Source organism: Scyliorhinus torazame, unplaced genomic scaffold (assembly GCF_047496885.1).
Source record: "Scyliorhinus torazame isolate Kashiwa2021f unplaced genomic scaffold, sScyTor2.1 scaffold_58, whole genome shotgun sequence".
Lineage (NCBI taxonomy): Eukaryota > Metazoa > Chordata > Chondrichthyes > Carcharhiniformes > Scyliorhinidae > Scyliorhinus > Scyliorhinus torazame.
Window position 1 is genome coordinate 18,477 of NW_027307785.1, and position 23,099 is coordinate 41,575.

General features: G+C 47.8%; 1 protein-coding gene across 1 annotated transcript in view; it reads right to left on the reverse strand.

Moving 5' to 3' along the window:
* Window positions 1-23,099, reverse strand: part of LOC140405559 (alpha-N-acetylglucosaminidase-like) — a 45,374-nt gene that overhangs the window by 17,382 nt on the left and 4,893 nt on the right. The window contains exon 2 of the mRNA XM_072494121.1: window positions 10,059-10,206. Coding sequence (XP_072350222.1) covers window positions 10,059-10,206 — 148 coding nt within the window. The remainder of the gene's footprint in view (window positions 1-10,058; window positions 10,207-23,099) is intronic.

The window sequence follows — 23,099 nt, forward strand, 5'->3', positions numbered from 1 at the left end:
CTCTTTACTGAAGTCTCACCCTCTCTCTCTCCGCACTCTTTACTGAAGTCTCTCCCTCTCTCTCTCGGCGCTCTTTATTGAAGTCTCGCCCTCTCTCTCTCTGCGATCTTTATTGAAGTCTCGCCCTCTCTCTCTGCTCTCTTTATTGAAATCTCGCCCTCTCTCTCTCTCTGCGCTCTTTATTGAAGTCTCGCCCTCTCTCTCTCTGCTCCCTTTATTGAAGTCTCGCCCTCTCTCTCTTTGCGCTCTTTATTGAAGTCTCGCCCTCTCTCTCTCTGCGCTCTTTATTGAAGTCTCGCCTCTCTCTCTCCGCGCTTTTTACTGAAGTCTCGCCCCCTCTCTCCGTGCTCTTTACTGAACTCTCGCCCTCTCTCTCTCTCCCCGTGCTCTTTACTGAAGTACTGCTTTCTCTCTCCGCGCTCTTTAGTGAATATACAGTGAATGGTAGAACCCTCAAGAGTATTGAAAGTCAAAGAGATCTAGGAGTACAGGTCCACAGGTCATTGAAAGGGGCAACACAGGTGGAGAAGGTAGTCAAGAAGGCATACGGCATGCTTGCCTTCATTGGCCGGGGCATTGAGTATAAGATTTGGCAAGTCATGTTGCAGCTGTATAGAACCTTAGTTAGGCCACACTTGGAGCATAGTGTTCAATTCTGGTCGCCACACTACCAGAAGGATGTGGAGGCTTTAGAGAGGGTGCAGAAGAGATTTACCAGAATGTTGCCTGGTATGGAGGGCATTAGCTATGAGGAGCGGTTGAATCAACTCGGTTTGTTCTCACTGGAACGAAGGAGGTTGAGGGGAGACCTGATAGAGGTCTACAAAATTATGAGGGGCATAGACAGAGTGGATAGTCAGAGGCTTTTCCCCAGGGTAGAGGGGTCAATTACTAGGGGGCATAGGTTTAAGGTGAGAGGGGCAAGGTTTAGAGTAGATGTACGAGGCAAGTTTTTTACGCAGAGGGTAGTGGGTGCCTGGAACTCGCTACCGGAGGAGGTGGTGGAAGCAGGGACGATATTGACATTTAAGGGGCATCTTGACAAATACATGAATAGGATGGGAATAGAGGGATACGGACCCAGGAAGTGTAGAAGATTGTAGTTTAGTCGGGCAGCATGGTCGGCACGGGCTTGGAGGGCCGAAGGGCCTGTTCCTGTGCTGTGCATTTCTTTGTTCTTTTGCTCGACTGAAGTCACGCCCTCTCTCTCTACATGCTCTTTATTGAAGTCTCGCACTCCGCGCTTTACTGAAGTCTCGCACTCTCTCTCCGCGCGCTCTTTACTGAAGTCTTACCTTCTCTCTCCGCGCTCTTGACTCAAGTCACGCCCTCTCTCTCGTCACACTTTATTGAAGTCTCGCCCTCTCCGCGCTCTTTACTGAGGTCCCATCCTCTCTCCGCACTCTTTACTGAAGTCTCGCCCTCTCTCTCTCCGCGCTCTTTACTGGAGTCTCGCCCTCTCCGCGCTCTTTACTGATGTCTCGCCCTCTCTCTCTCTGCACTCTTTACTGAAGTCTCGCCCTCTCTCACTCCGCTCTCTTTATTGAAGTCTCGCCCTCTCCCTATCTCTCCGCTCTCTTTACTGAAGTCTCGCCCTCTCTCTCTTCGCACTCTTTACTGAAGTCTCACCCTCTCTCTCTTCGCACTCTTTACTGAAGTCTCACCCTCTCTCTCTCCGCACTCTTTACTGAAGTCTCTCCCTCTCGGCGCTCTTGATTGAAGTCTCGCCCTCTCTCTCTCTGCGATCTTTATTGAAGTCTCGCCCTCTCTCTCTGCTCTCTTTATTGAAATCTCGCCCTCTCTCTCTCTGCGCTCTTTATTGAAGTCTCGCCCTCTCTCTCTCTCTCTGCGCTCTTTATTGAAGTCTCGCACTCTCTCTCTCTCTGCGCTCTTTATTGAAGTCTCGCCCTATCTCTCTCTGCGCTCTTTACTGAAGTCTCGCCCTCTCTCTCTCCGCGCTCTTTACTGAAGTCTCGCCCCCTCTCTCTCTGCGCTCTTTATTGAAGTCTCGCCCTCTCTCTCTCTGTGCTCTTTACTGAAGTCACGCCCTCTTTCTCTCTCTGCGCTCTTCATTGAAGTCTCGCCCTCTCTCTCTCTGCGCTCTTTATTGAAGTCTCGCACTCTCTCTCTGCGCTCTTTATTGAAGTCTCTCCCTCTCTCTCTCTGCGCTCTTTATTGAAGTCTCGCCCTCTCTCTCTCTCTCTGCGCTCTTTATTGAAGTCTCGCACTCTCTCTCTCTCTGCGCTCTTTATTGAAGTCTCGCCCTATCTCTCTCTGCGCTCTTTACTGAAGTCTCGCCCTCTCTCTCTCCGCGCTCTTTACTGAAGTCTCGCCCCCTCTCTCTCTGCGCTCTTTATTGAAGTCTCGCCCTCTCTCTCTCTGTGCTCTTTACTGAAGTCACGCCCTCTTTCTCTCTCTGCGCTCTTCATTGAAGTCTCGCCCTCTCTCTCTCTGCGCTCTTTATTGAAGTCTCGCACTCTCTCTCTGCGCTCTTTATTGAAGTCTCTCCCTCTCTCTCTCTGCGCTCTTTACTGAAGTCTCGCCCTCTTTCTCTCTCTGCGCTCTTTATTGAAGTCTCGGCCTCTCTCTCTCTGCGCTCTTGATTGAAGTCTTGCCCTCTCTCTCTGCGCTCTTTATTGAAGTCTTGCCCTCTCTCTCTGCGCTCTTTATTGAAGTCTCACCCTCTCTCTCTCTGCGCTCTTTACTGAAGTCTCGCCCTCTTTCTCTGCGCTCTTTATTGAAGTCTCACCCCCTCTCTCTCTCCGCGCTCTTTATTGAAGTCTCGTCCTCTCTCTCTCCGCGCTCTTCATTGAAGTCTCGCCCTGTCTCTCTCTGCGCTCTTTATTGAAGTCTCGCCCTCTCTCTCTCTGCGCTCTTTATTGAAGTCTCGCCCGGTCTCTCTCTGCGCTCTTTATTGAAGTCTCGCCATCTCTCTCTCTGCGCTCTTTACTGAAGTCTCGCCCTCTCTCTCTCTGCGCTCTTTATTGAAGTCTCGCCCTCTCTCTCTCTCTGCGCTCTTTATTGAAGTCTCGCCATCTCTCTCTCTGCACTCTTTATTGAAGTCTCGCCCTCTCTCTCTCTGCGCTCTTTATTGAAGTCTCGCCCTCTCTCTCTCTCTGCGCTCTTTATTGAAGTCTCGCCCACGCTCTCTCCGCGCTCTTTATTGATGTCTCGCCCTCTCTCTCTCTGCGCTGTTTATTGAAGTCTCGCCCTCTCTCTCTCCGCGCTTTTTACTGAAGTCTCGCACCCTCTCTCCGTGCTCTTTACTGAACTCTCGCCCTCTCTCTCTCTCCCCGTGCTCTTTACTTAAGTACTGCTTTCTCTCTCCGCGCTCTTTAGTGAATATACAGTGAATGGTAGAACCCTCAAGAGTATTGAAAGTCAAAGAGATCTAGGAGTACAGGTCCACAGGTCATTGAAAGGGGCAACACAGGTGGAGAAGGTAGTCAAGAAGGCATACGGCATGCTTGCCTTCATTGGCCGGGGCATTGAGTATAAGAATTGGCAAGTCATGTTGCAGCTGTATAGAACCTTAGTTAGGCCACACTTGGAGCATAGTGTTCAATTCTGGTCGCCACACTACCAGAAGGATGTGGAGGCTTTAGAGAGGGTGCAGAAGAGATTTACCAGAATGTTGCCTGGTTTGGAGGGCATTAGCTATGAGGAGCGGTTGAATAAACTCGGTTTGTTCTCACTGGAACGAAGGAGGTTGAGGGGAGACCTGATAGAGGTCTACACAATTATGAGGGGCATAGACAGAGTGGATAGTCAGAGGCTTTTCCCCAGGGTAGAGGGGTCAATTACTAGGGGGCATAGGTTTAAGGTGAGAGGGGCAAGGTTTAGAGTAGATGTACGAGGCAAGTTTTTTACACAGAGGGTAGTGGGTGCCTGGAACTCGCTACCGGAGGAGGTGGTGGAAGCAGGGACGATAGTGACATTTAAGGGGCATCTTGACAAATACATGAATAGGATGGGAATAGAGGGATACGGACCCAGGAAGTGTAGAAGATTGTAGTTTAGTCGGGCAGCATGGCCGGAACGGGCTTGGAGGGCCGAAGGGCCTGTTCCTGTGCTGTGCATTTCTTTGTTCTTTTGCTCGACTGAAGTCACGCCCTCTCTCTCTCCATGCTCTTTATTGAAGTCTCGCACTCCGCGCTTTACTGAAGTCTCGCACTCTCTCTCCGCGCGCTCTTTACTGAAGTCTTACCTTCTCTCTCCGCGCTCTTGACTCAAGTCACGCCCTCTCTCTCGCCACACTTTATTGAAGTCTCGCCCTCTCCGCGCTCTTTACTGAAGTCCCATCCTCTCTCCGCACTCTTTATTGAAGTCTCGCCCTCTCTCTCTCCGCGCTCTTTACTGGAGTCTCGCCCTCTCCGCGCTCTTTACTGATGTCTCGCCCTCTCTCTCTCTCTGCACTCTTTACTGAAGTCTCGCCCTCTCTCACTCCGCTCTCTTTATTGAAGTCTCGCCCTCTCCCTATCTCTCCGCTCTCTTTACTGAAGTCTCGCCCTCTCTCTCTTCGCACTCTTTACTGAAGTCTCACCCTCTCTCTCTCTGCGCTCTTTATTGAAGTCTCGCCCTCTCTCTCTCTCTGCGCTCTTTATTGAAGTCACGCCCTCTCTCTCTCTGCGATCTTTATTGAAGTCTCGCCCTCTCTCTCTCTGCGCTCTTTATTGAAGTCTCGCACTCTCTCTCTCTGCGCTCTTTATTGAAGTCTCGCCCTCTCTCTCTCTCTGCGCTCTTTATTGAAGTCACGCCCTCTCTCTCTCTCTGCGCTCTTTATTGAAGTCTCGCCCTGTCTCTCTCTGCGCTCTTTACTGAAGTCTCACCCTCTCTCACTCGCTGCACTCTTCATTGAAGTCTCGCACTCTCTCTCTGCGCTCTTTATTGAAGTCTCGCACTCTCTCTCTGCGCTCTTTACTGAAGTCTCGCCCTCTTTCTCTCTCTGCGCTCTTTATTGAAGTCTCGGCCTCTCTCTCTCTGCGCTCTTGCCCTCTCTCTCTGCGCTCTTTATTCAAGTATTGCCCTCTCTCTCTGCGCTCTTTATTGAAGTCTCACCCTCTCTTTCTCTGCGCTCTTTATTGAAGTCTCACCCTCTCTCTCTGCGCTCTTTACTGAAGTCTCGCCCTCTTTCTCTCTCTGCGCTCTTTACTGAAGTCTTGCCCTCTCTCTCTCTGTGCTCTTTATTGAAGTCTCGCCCGCTCTCTCTTTGCACTCTTTACTGAAGTCTCACCCTCTCTCTCTCCGCGCTTTATTTTTAGTCTTGCCCTCTCTCTCTCTCTCTGCGCTCTTTATTGAAGTCTCGCCCTCTCTCCCTCTGCGCTCTTTATTGAAGTCTCGCCCTCTCTCTCTCTGCGCTCTTTATTGAAGTCTCGCCCTCTCTCTCTGCGCTCTTTATTGAAGTCTCGCCCTCGCCCTCTCTGCGCTCTTTATTGAAGTCTCGCCCTCGCTCTCTCCACGCTCTTTATTGAAGTCTCGCCCTCGCTCACTCCGCGCTTTATTGAAGTCTCGCCCTCTGTCTCGCTGCGCTCTTTATTGAAGTCTCGCCCTCTCTCTCTCTGAGCTCTTTATTGAAGTCTCGCCCTCTCTCTCTCTCTGCGCTCTTTATTGAAGTCTCGCCCTCTCTCTCTCTCTGCGCTCTTTATTGAAGTCTCGCCCTCTCTCTCTCTGCGCTCTTTATTGAAGTTTCGCCCTCTCTCACTCTCTGCGCTCTTTATTGACGTCTCGCCCTCGCTCTCTCCGCGCTCTTTATTGAAGTCTCGCCCTCTCTCTCTCTGCGCTGTTTATTGAAGTCTCGCCCTCTCACTCTCTGCGCTCTTTATTGAAGTCTCGCCCTCTCTCTCTCTGCGCTCTTTATTGAAGTCTCGCCCTCTCTCTCTCTCTCTGCGCTCTTTATTGAAGTCTCGCCCTCGCTCTCTCCGCGCTCTTTATTGAAGTCTCGCCCTCTCTCTCTCTGCGCTCTTTATTGAAGTCTCGCCCTCTCTCTCTCTCTGCGCTCTTTATTGAAGTCTCGCCCTCGCTCTCTCCGCGCTCTTTATTGAAGTCTCGCCCTCTCTCTCTCTGCGCTGTTTATTGAAGTCTCGCCCTCTCTCTCTCCGCGTTCTTTATTGAAGTCTCGCCCTCTCTCTCTCTGCGCTCTTTATTGAAGCCTCGCCCTCTCTCTCTCTGCGCTCTTTATTGAAGTCTCGCCCTCTCTCTCTCCGCGCTCTTTACTGAAGTCTCGCCCTCTCTCTCTCTGCTCTCTTTTTTGAAGTCTCGCCCTCTCTCTCTCTGCGCTCTTTATTGAAGTCTCGCCCTCTCTCTCTCACTGCGCTTTATTGAAGTCACGCCCTCTCTCTCTCTCCACGCTCTTTTCAAAAAATATATATATTTATTAAAATTTTAAACAATTTTTCATCCTTACAAACAACCCCCCCCTCATACAAATAGAAAGAAAATGCATATAGCAAGACATAAGCATGGTAAAACAATATGTTACAGAACTTTGTACATTGGATTCCTCCCGTACATGCCAGTTTTCCAGATCTTTCATGAATTATCTTGCTCAAATACCCCCAAACATACCTCCCTTCCCCCTCCCTCCCTCCCCCTTCGCAAGACCCCCCCCCCCCCCCCCCTACCCCCTCCCCCCTTGGGTTGTTGCTGCTGCTGACCGACCTTCACCTGACGCTCCGCGAGATGGTCTAGGAACGGTTGCCACCGCCTGTAGAACCCCTGCGCAGACCCTCTCAAGGCAAACTTTATCTTCTCTAGCTTGATAAACCCTGCCATATAATTTGTCCAGGCCTCCACGCTGGGGGGCTTCGCCTCCTTCCACATTAGCAAGATCCTTCGCCGGGCTACTAGGGACGCAAAGGCCAGAATGCCGGTCTCTTTCGCCTCCTGCACTCCCGGCTCGTCCACTGCTACAAATATTGCTAGCCCCAGCTTGGCTTGACCCGGACTTTCACCACCTGAGATATTGCTCCCGCCACTCCTCTCCAGAACCCCTCCAGTGCCGGGCATGACCAAAACATGTGGACATGGTTCGCCGGGCTTCCTGAGCACCTCCCACATCTGTCCTCCACCCCAAAGAACCTACTCAACCTCGCCCCCGTCATGTGCGCTCTGTGAACCACCTTAATTTGTATTGGGCTAAGCCTGGCACACGAGGAAGAGGAATTAAGCCTACCTAGGGAATCAGCCCATAGCCCCTCCTCAATCTCCTCCCCCAGCTCCTCCTCCCAATTACCCTTCAGCTCCTCTACCAACGCCTCCCCCTCTTCTTTCACCTCCTGGTATATCGCCAAAACCTTGCCCTCTCCGACCCACACACCCGAGATCACCCCGTCTTGACTCTCCTGTGCCGGGAGCAACGGGAATTCCCTCAACTGCCGCCTCACAAACGCCCTCACCTGCATGCATCTGAAAGCAATTCCGGGGGTAGCCCAAACGTCTCCTCTTGTGCCCCTAGGCTCGCAAACGTCCCATCAATGAACAGGTCCCCCATTCTTCTAATCCCCGCCCGATGCCAGCTCTGAAACCCCCCCGTCCATCCTCCCCGGGACAAGCCGATGGTTACCCCTGATCGGGGACCACACCGAGGCTCCCATTGCACCCCTGTGCCGTCTCCACTGGCCCCAGATCTTTAGCGTTGCCGCCACCACCGGACTCGTGGTGTACCTTGTCGGCGAGAGCGGCAGCGGTGCCGTCGTCAGTGCCTCAGGCTCGTTCCTTTGCAGGACGCCATCTCCAACCTCTTCCATGCCGCCCCCTCTCCCTCCATCACCCACTTACGGATCATCACCACATTTGCTGCCCAGTAGTAGCCCCCCAGATTCGGCAGCGCCAACCCTCCTCGGTCCCTACTGCACTCCAGAAACCTTCTCCTTACCCTCGGGGTCTTATTCGCCCACACAAACCCCATAATGCTCCTGCCTACCCTCTTAAAAAAGGCCTTGGTGATCACGATGGGAAGGCACTGAAACACAAAAAGAAACCTCGGGAGAACGACCATTTTGACCGACTGCACTCTACCCGCCAGCGAGAGCGGCAACATGTCCCATCTTTTGAAGTCCTCCTCCATCTGCTCCACCAGCCTCGTCAGATTCAGTTCATGTAGGGCCCCCCCAACTCCTAGCTATTTGGATCCCCAGTTACCGAAAGCTCCTTTCCGCCCTCCTCAGCGGTAGATCGTCCATCCCCCTTTCCTGGTCTCCTGCCTGTACTACAAAGAGCTCACTCTTCCCTACATTAAGCTTATAGCCTGAAAAATCCCCAAACTCCCTTAGAGTCTGCATGATCTCCACCATCCCCTCCACTGGATCCGCCACATACAGCAACAGGTCATCTGCATAAAGCGACACTCGATGTTCCTCTCCCCCTCGGACCACCCCCCTCCATTTCCTCGACTCCCTTCATGACATGGCCTAGGGTTCAATTGCTAACGCAAACAACAGGGGGGTTCTCTCTCCACGCTCGTGACTGAGGCCTCGCCCTCTCTTGCTCCACGCTCTTTATTGAAGTCTCGCCCTCTCTCTTCGCGCTCTTTACTGAAGACTCGCCCCTATCTCTCCGCGCTCTTTATTGAAGTCTCGCCCAATCTCTCTTCGCACTCTTTACTGAAGTCTCGCCCTCTCTCGCTCCACGCTCTTTATTGAAGTCTCGCCCTCGCTCTCTCCACGCTTTATTGAAGTCTCGCCCTCGCTCTCTCCGCGCTCTTGACTGAAGTCTCGCCCTCTCTCTCTCCGCGCTCTTTATTGAAGTCTCGCCCTCTCTCTCTCCACGCTCTTTACTGAAGTCTCGCCCTCTCTCTCTCTCTGCACTCTTTATTGAGGTCTCGCCCTCTCTCTCTCCACGCTCTTTATTGAAGTCTCGCCCTCTCTCTCCGCGCTCTTTACTGACGTCTCGCCCTCTCTCTCCGCGCTCTTTACTGACGTCTCGCCCTCTCTACCCTCTTTATTGAAGTCTCGCCCTCTCTCTCTCCACGCTCTTTACTGAAGTCTCGCCCTCTCTCTCTCTCTGCACTCTTTATTGAGGTCTCGCCCTCTCTCTCTCCACGCTCTTTATTGAAGTCTCGCCCTCTCTCTCCGCGCTCTTTACTGACGTCTCGCCCTCTCTCTCCGCGCTCTTTACTGACGTCTCGCCCTCTCTACCCTCTTTATTGAAGTCTCGCCCTCTCTCCGTGCTCTTTACTGAAGTCTCTCTCTCCGCGCTCTTTATTGAAGTGGGGATATAGGGACACAGTTAAAAATAAGAGGTCTCCCATTTAAGACAGCGATGGGAAGGATTTTTTTCTTTCAGCGGGTTGTTAATATGAGGAATTTCCTTCCTAGAAAGCAGCGAAGCCTGGATGCTTGAATCTATTCAAGGCAAAGTTAGATTGATAGTTGATGGTGAAGTGTTATGGGGGATGTGGGCCGATAGGCAAGGGGAGTTGAGGCCACAATTAGACCAGCCATCATCCTATAGAATGGCAGAGAAGCATGAAGTGCCGAATGGGCTACTCTTACATCCTCTGTTCCTATGATATTATGCCATTAACTTCTTTATAAAAAGAGTTGCATCTGGAATGGAGAAGTTATAGCGAAAGGCTCGTAATCAGATAATCAAAGTTCATGGCATTCTATCATATCTGGCCTCTGGAGAAAGCAGAAATGAAAAGTCATAGGGCAGGGTTAAAAGAGACATGGATAAACTTTTAGATTTCAGCTAGACAAATCTTTGGGTATTAGGGAAAATTAACAAAGATGAAAAAAGTTCAGTGGAGCTGACCTGGTCCATGGAACAGGATAGAGGCTTCAGCTTCTTAGAAGATCAGAGATTGTGCGGAGACCATCAAATACTTTTGAAAACATCAACAAAGCACTGAAATCTACCAACTTAACTTAATTACAAATTATATAAGATACAATTTTATTAGCAAGCTAAAAGATATGAAAGTTTCAATTACATTTGTAAGATTATTTTGCTTTGCAACAAATAATGCAAAGTCCTCAATTAGGTTACAAATTAGGTTAGAAATTGTGCTTACTTTTCCATTATCCTAAATATATTTAAAATTTGCAGGAATTCCTTACCTTTTGCCATATGGCTTCTTGACCAGTAAATGCCAACGGCAGATTAATGCCACTCAATGCCATCCAGTCAATTTCTCTCGCCCAACGTTCCCAGTCCCACCAGACAAAAGAGTAGCTGTATGCACACACATTCTGATAGTAACGGAACCTAAATATAACCATGAAGAAAACATTACTAAAGATTTTGGGGCAGCACGGTAGCATTGTGGGTAGCACAATTGCTTCACAGCTCCAGGGTCCCAGGTTCGATTCCGGCTTGGGTCACTGTCTGTGCGGAGTCTGCACATCCACCCCGTGTGTGCGTGGGTTTCCTCCGGGTGCTCCGGTTTCCTCCCACAGTCCAAAGATGTGAAGGTGAGGTGGCTTGGCCATGCTAAACTGCCCTTAGTGTCCAAAACAGCCCTTAGTGTTGGGTGGGGTTACTGGGTTATAGGGATAGAGTGGAGGTGTTGACCTTGGGTAGGGTGCTCTTTCCAAGAGCCGGTGCAGACTCGATGGGCCGAATGGCCTCCTTCTGCACTGTAAATTCTATGATGAATTGAACAGTTTTCAGATATGTACTCTACTATTCTAGGAGGGTATGTATTAAAAGATAGATCAAAATTACATACAAGCTAATCCTATTTCCCCTCCTCACACCATGCTCACAAGAGCATTTCTCACTCCTTAAGCCCGTTTTGAGCATAGGTGTTTAAATTACTACTTCCCATTATAGGAAAGAGCTTGTAGTGTCCTTCTTGTTAACTCTGCTTTGATATTCAGTGTTCTAGTTCTCCCATATACCATTTAGGTGTATATTTTGAGTGAATTCCCACTGAGTCGTCACTAGGTGGCGTGTGCAGGAAACCCGATCAGGTGTTACTCACAACCAGGGGTGATAGAATCCCTGCAGTACAGGAGGAGGCCAGTCTGCCCATCGAGTCTGCACTGACCCTCCGAAAGAGCACCCTACCTCGGCACATTCCCCCGTCCTATCCCAGTAACCCCACCTAACCTGCATATCTTTGGACTGTGGGAGGAAACTGGAGCAATCGCACACAGGCACAGGGAGAATGTGCAAATTCCACAGTCACCCAAGGACAGAATCGAACCCAGGTCCCCAGCGGTGTGAGGAAGCGGTGCTAACCACTAACACCGTTACAGTGGAAGAATCAATCCACTCTTGTCTTTTAGGTACAAGCTTGGTTTATTCAGGCACGCTTCTATACAGCTACTAACCCACAATAAACTCACACCAAATCATTCCAGCTGTCTGTATTTATAGGATAATCAATTTCACAACTTCAACTAGCAATTCCCGGAACACGATAATTGACATACACATTGATCAATACATTGACACCAGAAGCAAAAATTTAAAATTCAACTTTGGGTAGGGTGCTCTTTCCAAGAGCCGGTGCAGACTCAATGGGCCGAATGGCCTCCTTCTGCACTGTAAAGTCAATGATAATCTATGATTAATTTAGGACAAAGGTTCGGCACAACATCGTGGGCCGAAGGGCCTGTTCTGTGCTGTATTTTTCTATGTTCTATTAATGGTTCATGGACTTGAATGGGGATTAATGATTATTTAACTAATTATATTATATCCTTTCAAACTAACGTCTGATATTTGTGTTTTAACATATAAGACCCAAGACATAGGAGTGGAAGTAAGGCCATTCGGCCCATCGAGTCCACTCCACCATTCAATCATGGCTGATTTCAACTCCATTTACCCGCTCTCTCTCCATAGCCCTTAATTCCTTGAGAAATCAAGAATTTATCAACTTCTGTCTTAAAGACACTCAATGTCCCGGCCTCCACCGCCCTCTGTGGCAATGAATTCCACAGACCCACCACTCTCTGGCTGAAGAAATTTCTCCTCATCTCTGTTCTAAAGTGACTCCCTTTTATTCTAAGGCTGTGCCCCCGGGTCCTAGTCTCCCCTGCTAATGGAAACAACTTCCCTACATCCACCCTATCTAAGCCTTCATTATCTTGTAAGTTTCTATTAGATCTCCCCTCAACCTCCTAAACTCCAATGAATATAATCCCAGGATCCTCAGACGTTCATCGTATGTTAGGCCTACCATTCCTGGGATCATCTGTGTGAATCTCCGCTGGACCCGCTCCAGTCCCAGTATGTCCTTCCTGAGGTGTGGGGCCCAAAATTGCTCACAGTATTCTAAATGGGGCCTAACTAATGCTTTATAAAGCTTCAGAAGTACATCCCTGCTTTTATATTCCAAGCCTCTTGAGATAAATGACAACATTGCATTTGCTTTCTTAATTACGGACTCAACCTGCAAGTTTACCTTTAGAGAATCCTGGACTAGGACTCCCAAGTCCCTTTGCACTTCAGCATTATGAATTTTGTCACCGTTTAGAAAATAGTCCATGCCTCTATTCTTTTTTCCAAAGTGCAAGACCTCGCACTTGCCCACGTTGAATTTCATCAGCCATTTCTTGGACCACTCTCCTAAACTGTCTAAATCTTTCTGCAGCCTCCCCACCTCCTCCATACTACCTGCCCCGCCACCTATCTTTGTATCATCGGCAAACTTAGCCAGAATGCCCCCAGTCCCGTCATCTAGATCGTTAATATATAAAGAGAACAGCTGTGGTCCCAACACTGAACCCTGCGGGACACCACTCGTCACCGGTTGCCATTCCGAAAAAGAACCTTTTATCCCAACTCTCTGCCTTCTGCCTGACAGCCAATCGTCAATCCATGTTAGTACCTTGCCTCGAATACCATGGGCCCTTATTTTACTCAGCAGTCTCCCGTGAGGCACCTTATCAAAGGCCTTTTGGAAGTCAAGATAGATAACATACATTGGCTCTCCTTGGTCTAACCTATTTGTTATCTCTTCAAAGAACTCTAACAGGTTTGTCAGGCACGACCTCCCCTTACTAAATCCATGCTGACTTGTCCTAATCCGACCCTGCACTTCCAAGAATTTAGAAATCTCATCCTTAACAATGGATTCTAGAATGTTGCCAACAACCGAGGTTAGGCTAATTGGCCTATAATTTTCCATCTTTTTCCTTGTTCCCTTCTTGAACAGGGGGGTCACAACAGCAATTTTCCAATCCTCTGGGACTTTCCCTGACTCCAGTGACTTTTGAAAGATCATAACTAACGCCTCCACTGTTTCTTCAGCTATCTCTTTTAGAACTCTAGGATGTAGCCCATCTGGGCCCGGGGATTTATCAATTTTTAGACCTCTTGAGTTTCTCTAGCACTTTCTCCTTTGAGATGGCTACCATATTCAACTCTGCCCCCTGACTCTCCGGAATTGTTGGGATATTACTCATGTCTTCTACTGTGAAGACTGCCGCAAAGTACTTATTCAGTTCCTCAGCTATTTCCTTGTCTCCCATCACAAAATTACCAGCGTCATTTTGGAGCGGCCCAATGTCAACTTTTGCCTCCCGTTTGTTTTTAATGTATTTAAAGAAACTTTTACTATCATTCCTAATGTTACTGGCTAGCCTACCTTCAAATTTGATCCTCTTTCCTTATTTCTCTCTTTGTTATCCTCTGTTTGTTTTTGTAGTCTTCCCAATCTTCTGACTTCCCACTACTCTTTGCCACATTATAGGCTTTCTCTTTTGCTTTGATGCATTCCATAACTTCCTTTGTCAGCCATGGCTGCCTAATCCCCCCTCTGATAACCTTGCTTTTCTTTGGGATGAACCTCTGTACTGTGTCCTCAATTACTCCCAGAAACACCTGCCATTACTGTTCTACTGTCTTTCCCACTTGGCTCTGCTCCCAGTTGATTTTCGTCAGTTCCTCCCTCATGCCCCTGTAGTTACCTTTATTTAACTGTAACACCTTTACATCTGATTCTACCTTCTTTCTTTCAAATTGGAGATTGAATTCGACCATATTATGATCACTGCTCCCTTACTTTAAGATCTTTTATCAAGTCTGCAATGTATGCATATTTAGCATAGTTTTTGTGTTCTAATAACTAATCGTGTTCCAATAACTAATTCCTGTCTATTTAAACAAGCAAGAGCTTCAAAATCAATAACAAGAACAATTTAGTAGAAAAAAATATTAAGAGCAACATCCAAAACAGGGACAATTTTGTATTAGTCCAGAATTCCTGCGGGGTTCTCTCAAACATCTGCCAGAAAACCCTGGTGAAAATTCCAGATAATTACAATTGAATGAGCGAGGACAAAAAGGCTGTTTACACTCCCCCCTCGGCAGGTTCTGGGGCGAAAGGGTGGTTGGAGAACAGCATGGACGGATTCCTTCGGAGATCCCACCTGCCCTGGCATGGGCACGGTTTTGCAGTGGGATGGTCAGGGCTTCAGATGGGAAGCTCACCCATGCCCCAAACAACGGCCTTAAGTGGCCACTTAACCTTTTCCCACCCAGCCTCAAATTTTAGGCTGGTGGGGGAAAAATCAGGCAAGTAGTTTATAGTAATGTAGCCACCTGGGTTGGCCACTTCCCGACTTAAAATGGAGAACCGCAAAGACTACAGGGAAATTCAGCCAACACAGGCAAAATTGAGCAAGTGCAGAAAGCATGTGTATTGAAACTTGCAAAAACTAGACAGCATTGAAACCAGCAGCCATCTGCATAGTAATGAGCAATTCCAAGGCACAATTACAACACTCGAGGTGAATAAAGCCAAGCCAGACTCCTCAGTGCCAGCAGGAGCCAAGACAAAGGAAGGCCAACGGACATTTAGGGACCGCCCAGCGATCAGGGAACAACTCCAGTATTGGAGAAATCGATCCAAATGATCGGAACGCAGTCCAATCATTTGGAACCCGGTACGGGGTCCACCCCGAAGGGCGGAAAGCCCCTGGGGACTATAAAGTAAAGCCCCTAAGTTCAAATCGTCCTTCTTTGGCAGGGTGACTCAGCAACTTGAATCAACCCGTGAGAGTGACCTGTCTAAGCTGCCGCATCAACCAAGTAAGTCTCCAGTCAACACACACTACGAGATAGGCGCTCCTAGCTACCAGTCCATACCAGCTTTTGAATCCTACAGACTCAGGACCTGAACGAAAGGCCATTTGTTCCCCTGACCTGGTGGGCCAATTCCAAAGCTAAGTATAGGCCTTTTAGTGATAGGAATAGTCTAGAAAGTAGAGTTTATGCATGAGTAGTGATTTACTGTGCATAATAAATGTGTTTTGATATGAATCTTACTAATTGGTGTGTTGAGTTATTGATCATTACTTGAACTTGAACCTCGTGGCGGTATCATAAAGATACCTGGCGACTCTAGAGCAAAGGTTATAAAACAGAGCAAATTACGAATTAAGAGCCAACCAAAAGTTAGCAACAGTAAAAAGGATACGTTTGGGTTGCAGAATGATATCAATGTCTGGTTGAGTGGGTGAAAACGTAGCTAATAGAATTCAATCCAGAGATGTGCGGGTTTCTGCATTTTGGGAGGGCAAACAAAGCAAAGGAGTACTGAATAAACTGGAAGATAGCGAGGGACGTTGGAATGCATTGCCCACAGGTCCCTGAAGGTGGCAGGAGAGGTAGATAATGTGGTAAAGACATACCAAACGCTTTCCTTTATTATAGAAGGTATAGAATACAAAAGAGGAATGTACTGCTGGAACTGCATAAAATGTTCATTAGGCCGTGTGGAGTTTAGCAATCAGTTCTGCTCACATTACAGAAAGGATATATGTGCTCTGGAGACCGAAAAGAAGAGATTTACAGCAATGATGTCGGCGCTGGAAAATTGCAGCTTTGAGGAAAGATCTAGTAGGTTAGGGCTGTTTTCCTGAGCACAAAAGAGGCTGATGGGCGACTTGATTGAGCTGTACTAATTTATGAGGGGCCCAGATGGAGTAGACGGGGAAGATTTGTTTCCCCTAGCAGAGAGGTCAATCACCAGCAGGCACAGATTCAAGGTGATTGGCAGAAGGGTTAGGGATATTAGAAAAAAACCTTTTCACCCAGAGAATGGTCGGTGTCTGGAAGTCGCTGCCCAGATTGGTGGGTGAGGCAGAAACTCTCAGCTGATTTAAAAGGTTCCTGAAGGGTTCAGGGGATGTGAGGAAAAACATTTTACCCAGAGTGGTGGGAGTTTGGAATTCACAGTCTCAAAGGGTGGTGGAGGCAGAGACCCTCATAACATTTAAGAAGTATTTAGATATGGGACAGCACGGTGGCGCAGTGGTTAGCGCTGCTACCGCACGGCGCTGAGGACCCAGGTTCAATCCCGGCCCCGGGTCATTAACCGTGTGGAGTTTGCACATTCTCCCCATATCTGCGTGGGTCTCTCACCCACAACCTAAAGATGTGCAGGTTAGGTGGATTTGCAACGCTAAATTGCCGCTTCATTAGAAAAAAATAAATGAGTAGTGTAAAATTTATTTTTAAAAACCTCAACCCGACATTTCTCCCTAATGCTATTCACCCCCTTGTTAATGAAGTTTATCTACCTCAGTCATAAAAATATTCACAGATCCTGCTTCCACTGCCTTTTGAGGGAGAGGTTCATGACCCTCAAAGAATTTCTCCTCATTTCAGTCTTAAATGAGTGACCCCTTATTTTTAAACAATGTCCCCTGGATCTAGATCCTCCACATCCACCCGGTCAATACTCCTCAGGTTCTTAAAGCTTTTTATCAAGTCACCTCTTACTCTTCTAAACTCTTGTGGTAAAAACCTAATCTCACCAATCTTTCCTAATAAGAGAACCTGCCCATTCCTAACATTAGTTAATAAACCTTCTCTGAAATGCTTCGAATGCATTTACATATTTCCTTAAATAAGGAGACAATACTGACCCCAGATGTGGTCTCAGTAATGCCCTGCACAACTGAAGCATACCCTCCTTACTTTTGTGGGCGGCACGGTAGCACAGTGATTAGCACTGTTGCTTCACAGTGCCAGGGTCCCAGGTTCAATTCCCAGCTTGGGTCACTGTCTGTGCAGAGTCTACACGTTCTCCCCGTGCATTTGTGGGTTTCCTCCGGGTGCTCCGGTTTCCTCCCACAAGTCCCAAAAGACGTGCTTGGGAAATTGATGGTATTGAAGCCTGATAAATCGCCAGGGCCTGATAATCACCTGATAGGTGTAGCACAGTGGTTAATTTTTTTGCTTCACAACGCCAGGAACCCAGATTCGATTCCCGGCTTGGGTCACTGTCTGTTTGGAATCTGCACGTTCTCCCCGTGTCTGCGTGGGTTTCCTCCGGGTGCTCTGGTTTCCTCCCACAAGTCCCGAAATACTTGCTGTTAGGTGAATTGGACATTCAGAATTCTCCCTCTGTGGACCCGAACAGGTGCCGGAATGTGGCGACTAGGGAATTTTCACAGTAACCTCATTGCAGTGTTAATGTAAACCTACTTGTGACAATAATAAAGATTATTAATCAATACCCCTCACAATAAAAGCTAACATTCTATTAGGTTTCCCGGATTACTTGCTGTACCTGTATACCAGCCTTTTGTGATTCGTGCACTAGGACACCCAGATCCTTCTGCACCTCAAAAGTTCTGCAATCTCTCACCATTGAGAAAATATCTTTCTTTTTTATTCTTCCTGCCAAAATGGACAAATTTACATTGTTACAAACCATTGTTTGCAGCAAACTACCCAGCCTTCAGAACAGCGACCATGACACCACACAACCCTGCCATGGCAATCTCTCTGCAAGACGTGCCAGATCATTGACATGGGTACCACCATTACACGTGAGACCACCACCCACCAGGTACATGGTACATACTCGTGCGACTCGGCCAACGTTGTCTACCTCATACGCTGCAGGAAAGGATGTCCCGAAGCGTGGTACATTGGCGAGACCACGCAGACGCTGCGACAACGAATGAACGGACATCGTGCGACAATCACCAGGCAGGAATGTTCCCTTCCAGTGGGGGAACACTTCAGCAGTCAAGGGCATTCAGCCTCTGATCTCCGGGTAAGCGTTCTCCAAGGCGGCCTTCAGGACGCGCGACAACGCAGAATCGCCGAGCAGAAACTTATAGCCAAGTTCCACACACGAGTGCGGCCTCAACTGGGACCTGGGATTCAGGTCGCATTACATTCATCCCCCACCATCTGGCCTGGGCTTGCAAAATCCTACCAACTCTCCTGGCTTGAGACAATTCACACCTCTTTAACCTGGGGTTACCCCTATCTCTGGATCTGTAAACACTTAACTAACTGCAAATGCTAACTCGCATTCTAAGCATTGTCTTGCATCTTTGAATTTGTCTATATATGTTTCTGGAATCTACCTCTTCATTCACCTGAGGAAGGAGCAGCGCTCCGAAAGCTAGTGTTTGAAACAAACCTGTTGGACTTTAACCTGGTTTTGTAAGACTTCTTACTGTGCGCACCCCAGTCCAACGCCGGCATCTCCACATCATCACATACCTTAAGGCGGAGGAAGTCAGGAACTCAAAAGTTACACAATAGTTCACTGTGCTATTGGAGATTTAGCTTTGGAACAGCAGATCGTGACTTTCCGGCCCCTGAGAAGTCAAAAGGATTCAGTTCAATTGGTTGGTTGGTGGCCAGTGAGTTGGCCAACGGCCACATTCTGTCAGTGACAGGCAGGGATTGGGTCCTACCCACGTGGGATGGATTTCAGAGAACTCAGGATCGGACAGTTGGGTCCTGGATGCAGAGAGAAGCTGTGAGCTGCTGTGTGTCTCTCTCTTTCTCCAGAAATGCTACCTACCTGCTGTTTTCTGAACCTGCAGAGATGTCTTTGAGACCTTGATGAACCTACGTTAAAGCCATTACAGACTGAAAGCAAAAACCTCGAACTGAAGGCCTAAACTGAAGCAAGGTGTACTAGACGACCTCCATCTGAAACTGACTTTTATTCTTAATGACAATTGATGTCCCTACCCAGACTAAATTTTGTGTCTTTACCACACTCAGTGTTTCCTCCAAGTCAAGTTCAACATGGAGGAGTACTGTGGCAATAAAGAGGTTTCCATTCTGATGTTTGACCTGATGCCATAAGACAAATGGGGTCCAGAGTTGAGGCTCTTTCGACAGTATATCTTAGGTGGGTCTGTCCTGTCGGTATAGAACATAGAACAATACAGCGCAGTACAGGCCCTTCGGCCCACGATGTTGCACCGAAACAAAAGCCATCTACCTACACTATGCCATTATCATCCATATGTTTATCCAATAAACTTTTAAATGCCCTCAATGTTGGCGAGAAATGAATAATGGAGTTAACATTTGCTATCTTCCATTCTAATGGGACTTTCCCCGAAATGCGGGGAGTTTTGGAAAATTAAAACCAATAAAATGAGATATGGGAGCACAATTAGGCCGGCTGACCTCATCCTGGCCTTAACTGCACCATCCTGTCCGTTCTCCATAACTTTTAAACCCATTACCAATTAAAAATCTGTCTAACCACTCCTGAAATTTACTCAGTCCCAGCATCCACTGCACTCTGGGGTAGCAAATTCCACAGATACACAACCCTTTGGGTGAAGTAGTTCCTCCTCAGCTCGGTCTTAAATTTGCTACCCCTTATCCAATGACTGCAAGACCATAAGACATAGGAGCAGAATTAGGTCACTCAGCCATCAAATCGGCTCCGCCATTCAAACATACGTTTCTCATCCCCATTTTCCTGCCTTCTCCCCAGATCCCCCTATTAAGAACCTATCTATCTCTGTCTTAGACACTCAGTGATTTGGCCTCCACAACCTTCTGGAGCAAAGAGTTCCACAGATTCACCATCCTGGCTAAAGAAATTCCTCATCTCAGTTTTAAAGGATCATCCCTTCAGTTTGAGGCTGTGTCCTCGGGTTCTAGTTTATCATACTAGTGGAAACATCCTTTCCACATCTACTCTATCTAGGCCTCTCCGTGTCCTGTAAATTTCAATAAGATCCCTCCACTCATCCTTCTAAATTCTAACAAGTACAGATTCAGAGTCCTCAACCCACTCCTCATATGACAAGCTCTTCATTTCAGGAATAATTCCTGTGAACCATCTCTGGACCCTTTCCAAGGCCAGCACATCCTTCCTTAGATGTGGGCCCGAAACTGCTCACAATACTCCAAATGAGGGTCTGACGAGAGCCTTATACAGCCTCAGAAGTACATCATCTTGTATTACTCAATTTGACCTCCACTCATTCTTCTAAGCTCGACAGAGTATGGGCCTAAACTGTTCAATCTCTCTTCATATGAAAACCCATCTCTGGAATCAACCTAGAGAACCTCCTCTGAACTGCCTCCAATGCATCTTTCCTCAAATAAAGGGGCCAAAACTGTGCACAACACTCCAGATGTGGTCTCGCCAATGCCTTGTATAGTTGCAACAACACTTCCTTACCTTTATACTTTATTCCTTTAGCTATAAATGGCAACATTTCATTTGTTTTCTTTATTATCTGCTGTGCCTGCATACCAGTTTTCTGCGACTCATGAACGAGGACTCCCAGATCCCTCTGCAACGGAGCACCCGAAAGTCTCTCCCCATTTAGATAATAAATTGCCGTCCCATTTTTATGACCAAAATGCATGACCTCACACTTATCCACGTTAAATTTGGCTATCGAACCTTCTATCCAAGAATCAACTATCTCACTAGCTACTTCTTTTAAGATCCTAGGATGGAGTCCATCAAGACCCAGGCACTTGTCAGACTGCAGCTCCAACAATTTACTCTGTCGCATTTCCCTGGTGATTGTAAGTTTCCAGAACTTCTTCCTCCCTATCATAGCTGCTTCTGGGATGTTACTTGTATCCTCCATAATGAGGACTGATGCAAAATACCTGTTCAACTCATGTGTCATTCCTTTGTTTTCCATTATCAATTCTTCAGGCTCACTTTCTATAGGGCCAACACTCAATTTGTTAACTAGTTCCTTTTTAAAATATTTATAGAATCTCTTACTATCTGTTTTTACATTTCTGCCGAACATTTCTCTCATATTCTACTTTTTCACTCCTTACATAGAACATAACAGCGCAATACAGGCCCTTCGGCCCTCGATGTTGCACCGACCTGTGAAACCATTCTAAAGCCCGTCTACACTATTCCCTTATCGTCCATATGTCTATCCAATGACCATTTGAATGCGCTCAGTGTTGGCGAGTCCACTACTGTTGCAGGCAGGGCAATCCACACCCTTACTACTCTCGGAGGAAAGAACCTACCTCAGACATGTGTCTTATATCTATCTCCCCTCAATTTAAAGCTATGTCCCCTCGTGCTAGACATCACCATCCGAGGAAAAAGGCTCTCTGTCCACCCGATCTAATCCTCTGATCATCTTGTATGCCTCAATTAAGTCACCTCTTAACCTTCTTCTCTCTAACGAAAGCAGCCTCAAGTCCCTCAGCCTTCCCTCATAAGATCTTCCCTCCATACCAGGCAACATTCTGGTAAATCTCCTCTGCACCCTTTCCAATGCTTCCACATCCTTCCTATAATGCGGCGACCAGAATCGCACGCAATACTCCAAATGTGGCCGCACCAGAGTTTTGTACAGCTGCAACATGACCTCATGGCTCTGAAACTCAATCCCTCTACCAATAAAAGCTAACACACCGTACGCCTTCTTAACAACCCTCTCAACCTGGGTGGCAACTTTCAGGGATCTATGTACATGGACACCGAGATCTCTCTGCTCATCCACACTACCAAGAATCTTACCATTAGCCCAGTACTCTGTCTTCCTGATATTCCTTCCAAAATGAATCACTTCACACTTTTCTGCAATAAACTCCATTTGTCACCTCTCAGCTCAGCGCTGCAGCTTATCTATGTCCCTCTGTAACCTGCAACATCCTTCTGCACTGTCCACAACACCACCGACTTTAGTGTCATCTGCAAATTTATTCACCCATCCTTCTACGCCCTCCTCCAGGTCATTTATAACTTATTGATCTTTTAGACATCCTTTGCTGTTCCTTATACTCTGTCCAATATTCTGACCTCCCAACTATCTTTGCACAATTATATGCACTTTCTTTAAATTTGGTCCTGTATTTAACCTTTCTAGTTAACCATAGGCAGTGTGTCCAAGCCTTGGACTTTTCCCGCTCATTGGAATGTATGTATTCTGAAATATCCCCGAAAATGCTTTCCACTAGTACAGCACGGTGGTGCAGTGGTTAGCACTGCTGCATCACAGCGCTGAGGACCCAGGTTCAATCCCGGCCCCAGGGTCACTGTCCGTGTGGAGTTTGCACATTCTCCCTGTGTTTGCGTGGGTTTTACCCCCACAACCCAAAGATGTGCAGGGTAGGCAGATTGGCCACGCTAAATTGCCCCTTAATTGGGGAAAAAGGAATTGGGTACTCTAAATTAAAAAAAATGTTTTCCACTGTATCTTTATTGACCTATCCTTTAACCTGATTTGCCAAATCAACTTAGCCAGCTCTGCTTTCATGCCCTCATATTTGCCCTTGTTTAAGTTCAAAAACAGTCATAGAATCATCAAATTTACAGTGCAGAAAGAGGCCACTTGGCCATTCGAGTCTGCACCGGCCCTTGGAAAGAGCACCCTACTCAAGTCCACGCTTCCACCCTATCCCTGTAACCAAGTAACCCCACTTAACCTTACTGAACACTAAGGGCAATTTATCATGGCCAATCCACCTAACCGGCACATCCTTGGAAGGCGGGAGGAAACCGGAGCACCCGGAGGAATCCCACGTACACAGGGAGAACGTGCAGACTCCGCACAGACAGCGACCCAAGCCGGGAATCGAACCCGGGACCCAGGAGCCATGAAGCAACTGTGCTACCCACTGTGCCACCTTGGTGGTGAGTTGCCTTCTTCATCCACTGCAGTCCATGTGGTGTGGGTACACCCGCTGTGCTACCAGGCAGGGAGTTCCAGGATTCTGACCCAGCGACAATGAACGAACGGCTATATATTTCCAAGTCAGGATGGTGAGTGACTTGGAGGGGAACTTCTAAGTGGCGGGGTTCCCATGTATCTGCTGTCCCATGTCCTTCTAGATGGTCATGGGTTCAGAAGGTGCTGTCGAAGGAGCCTTGCTGAGTTTGTACAGTGCATCTTGTAGATGGTACACACGGCTGCCACTGTGCCTCGGCG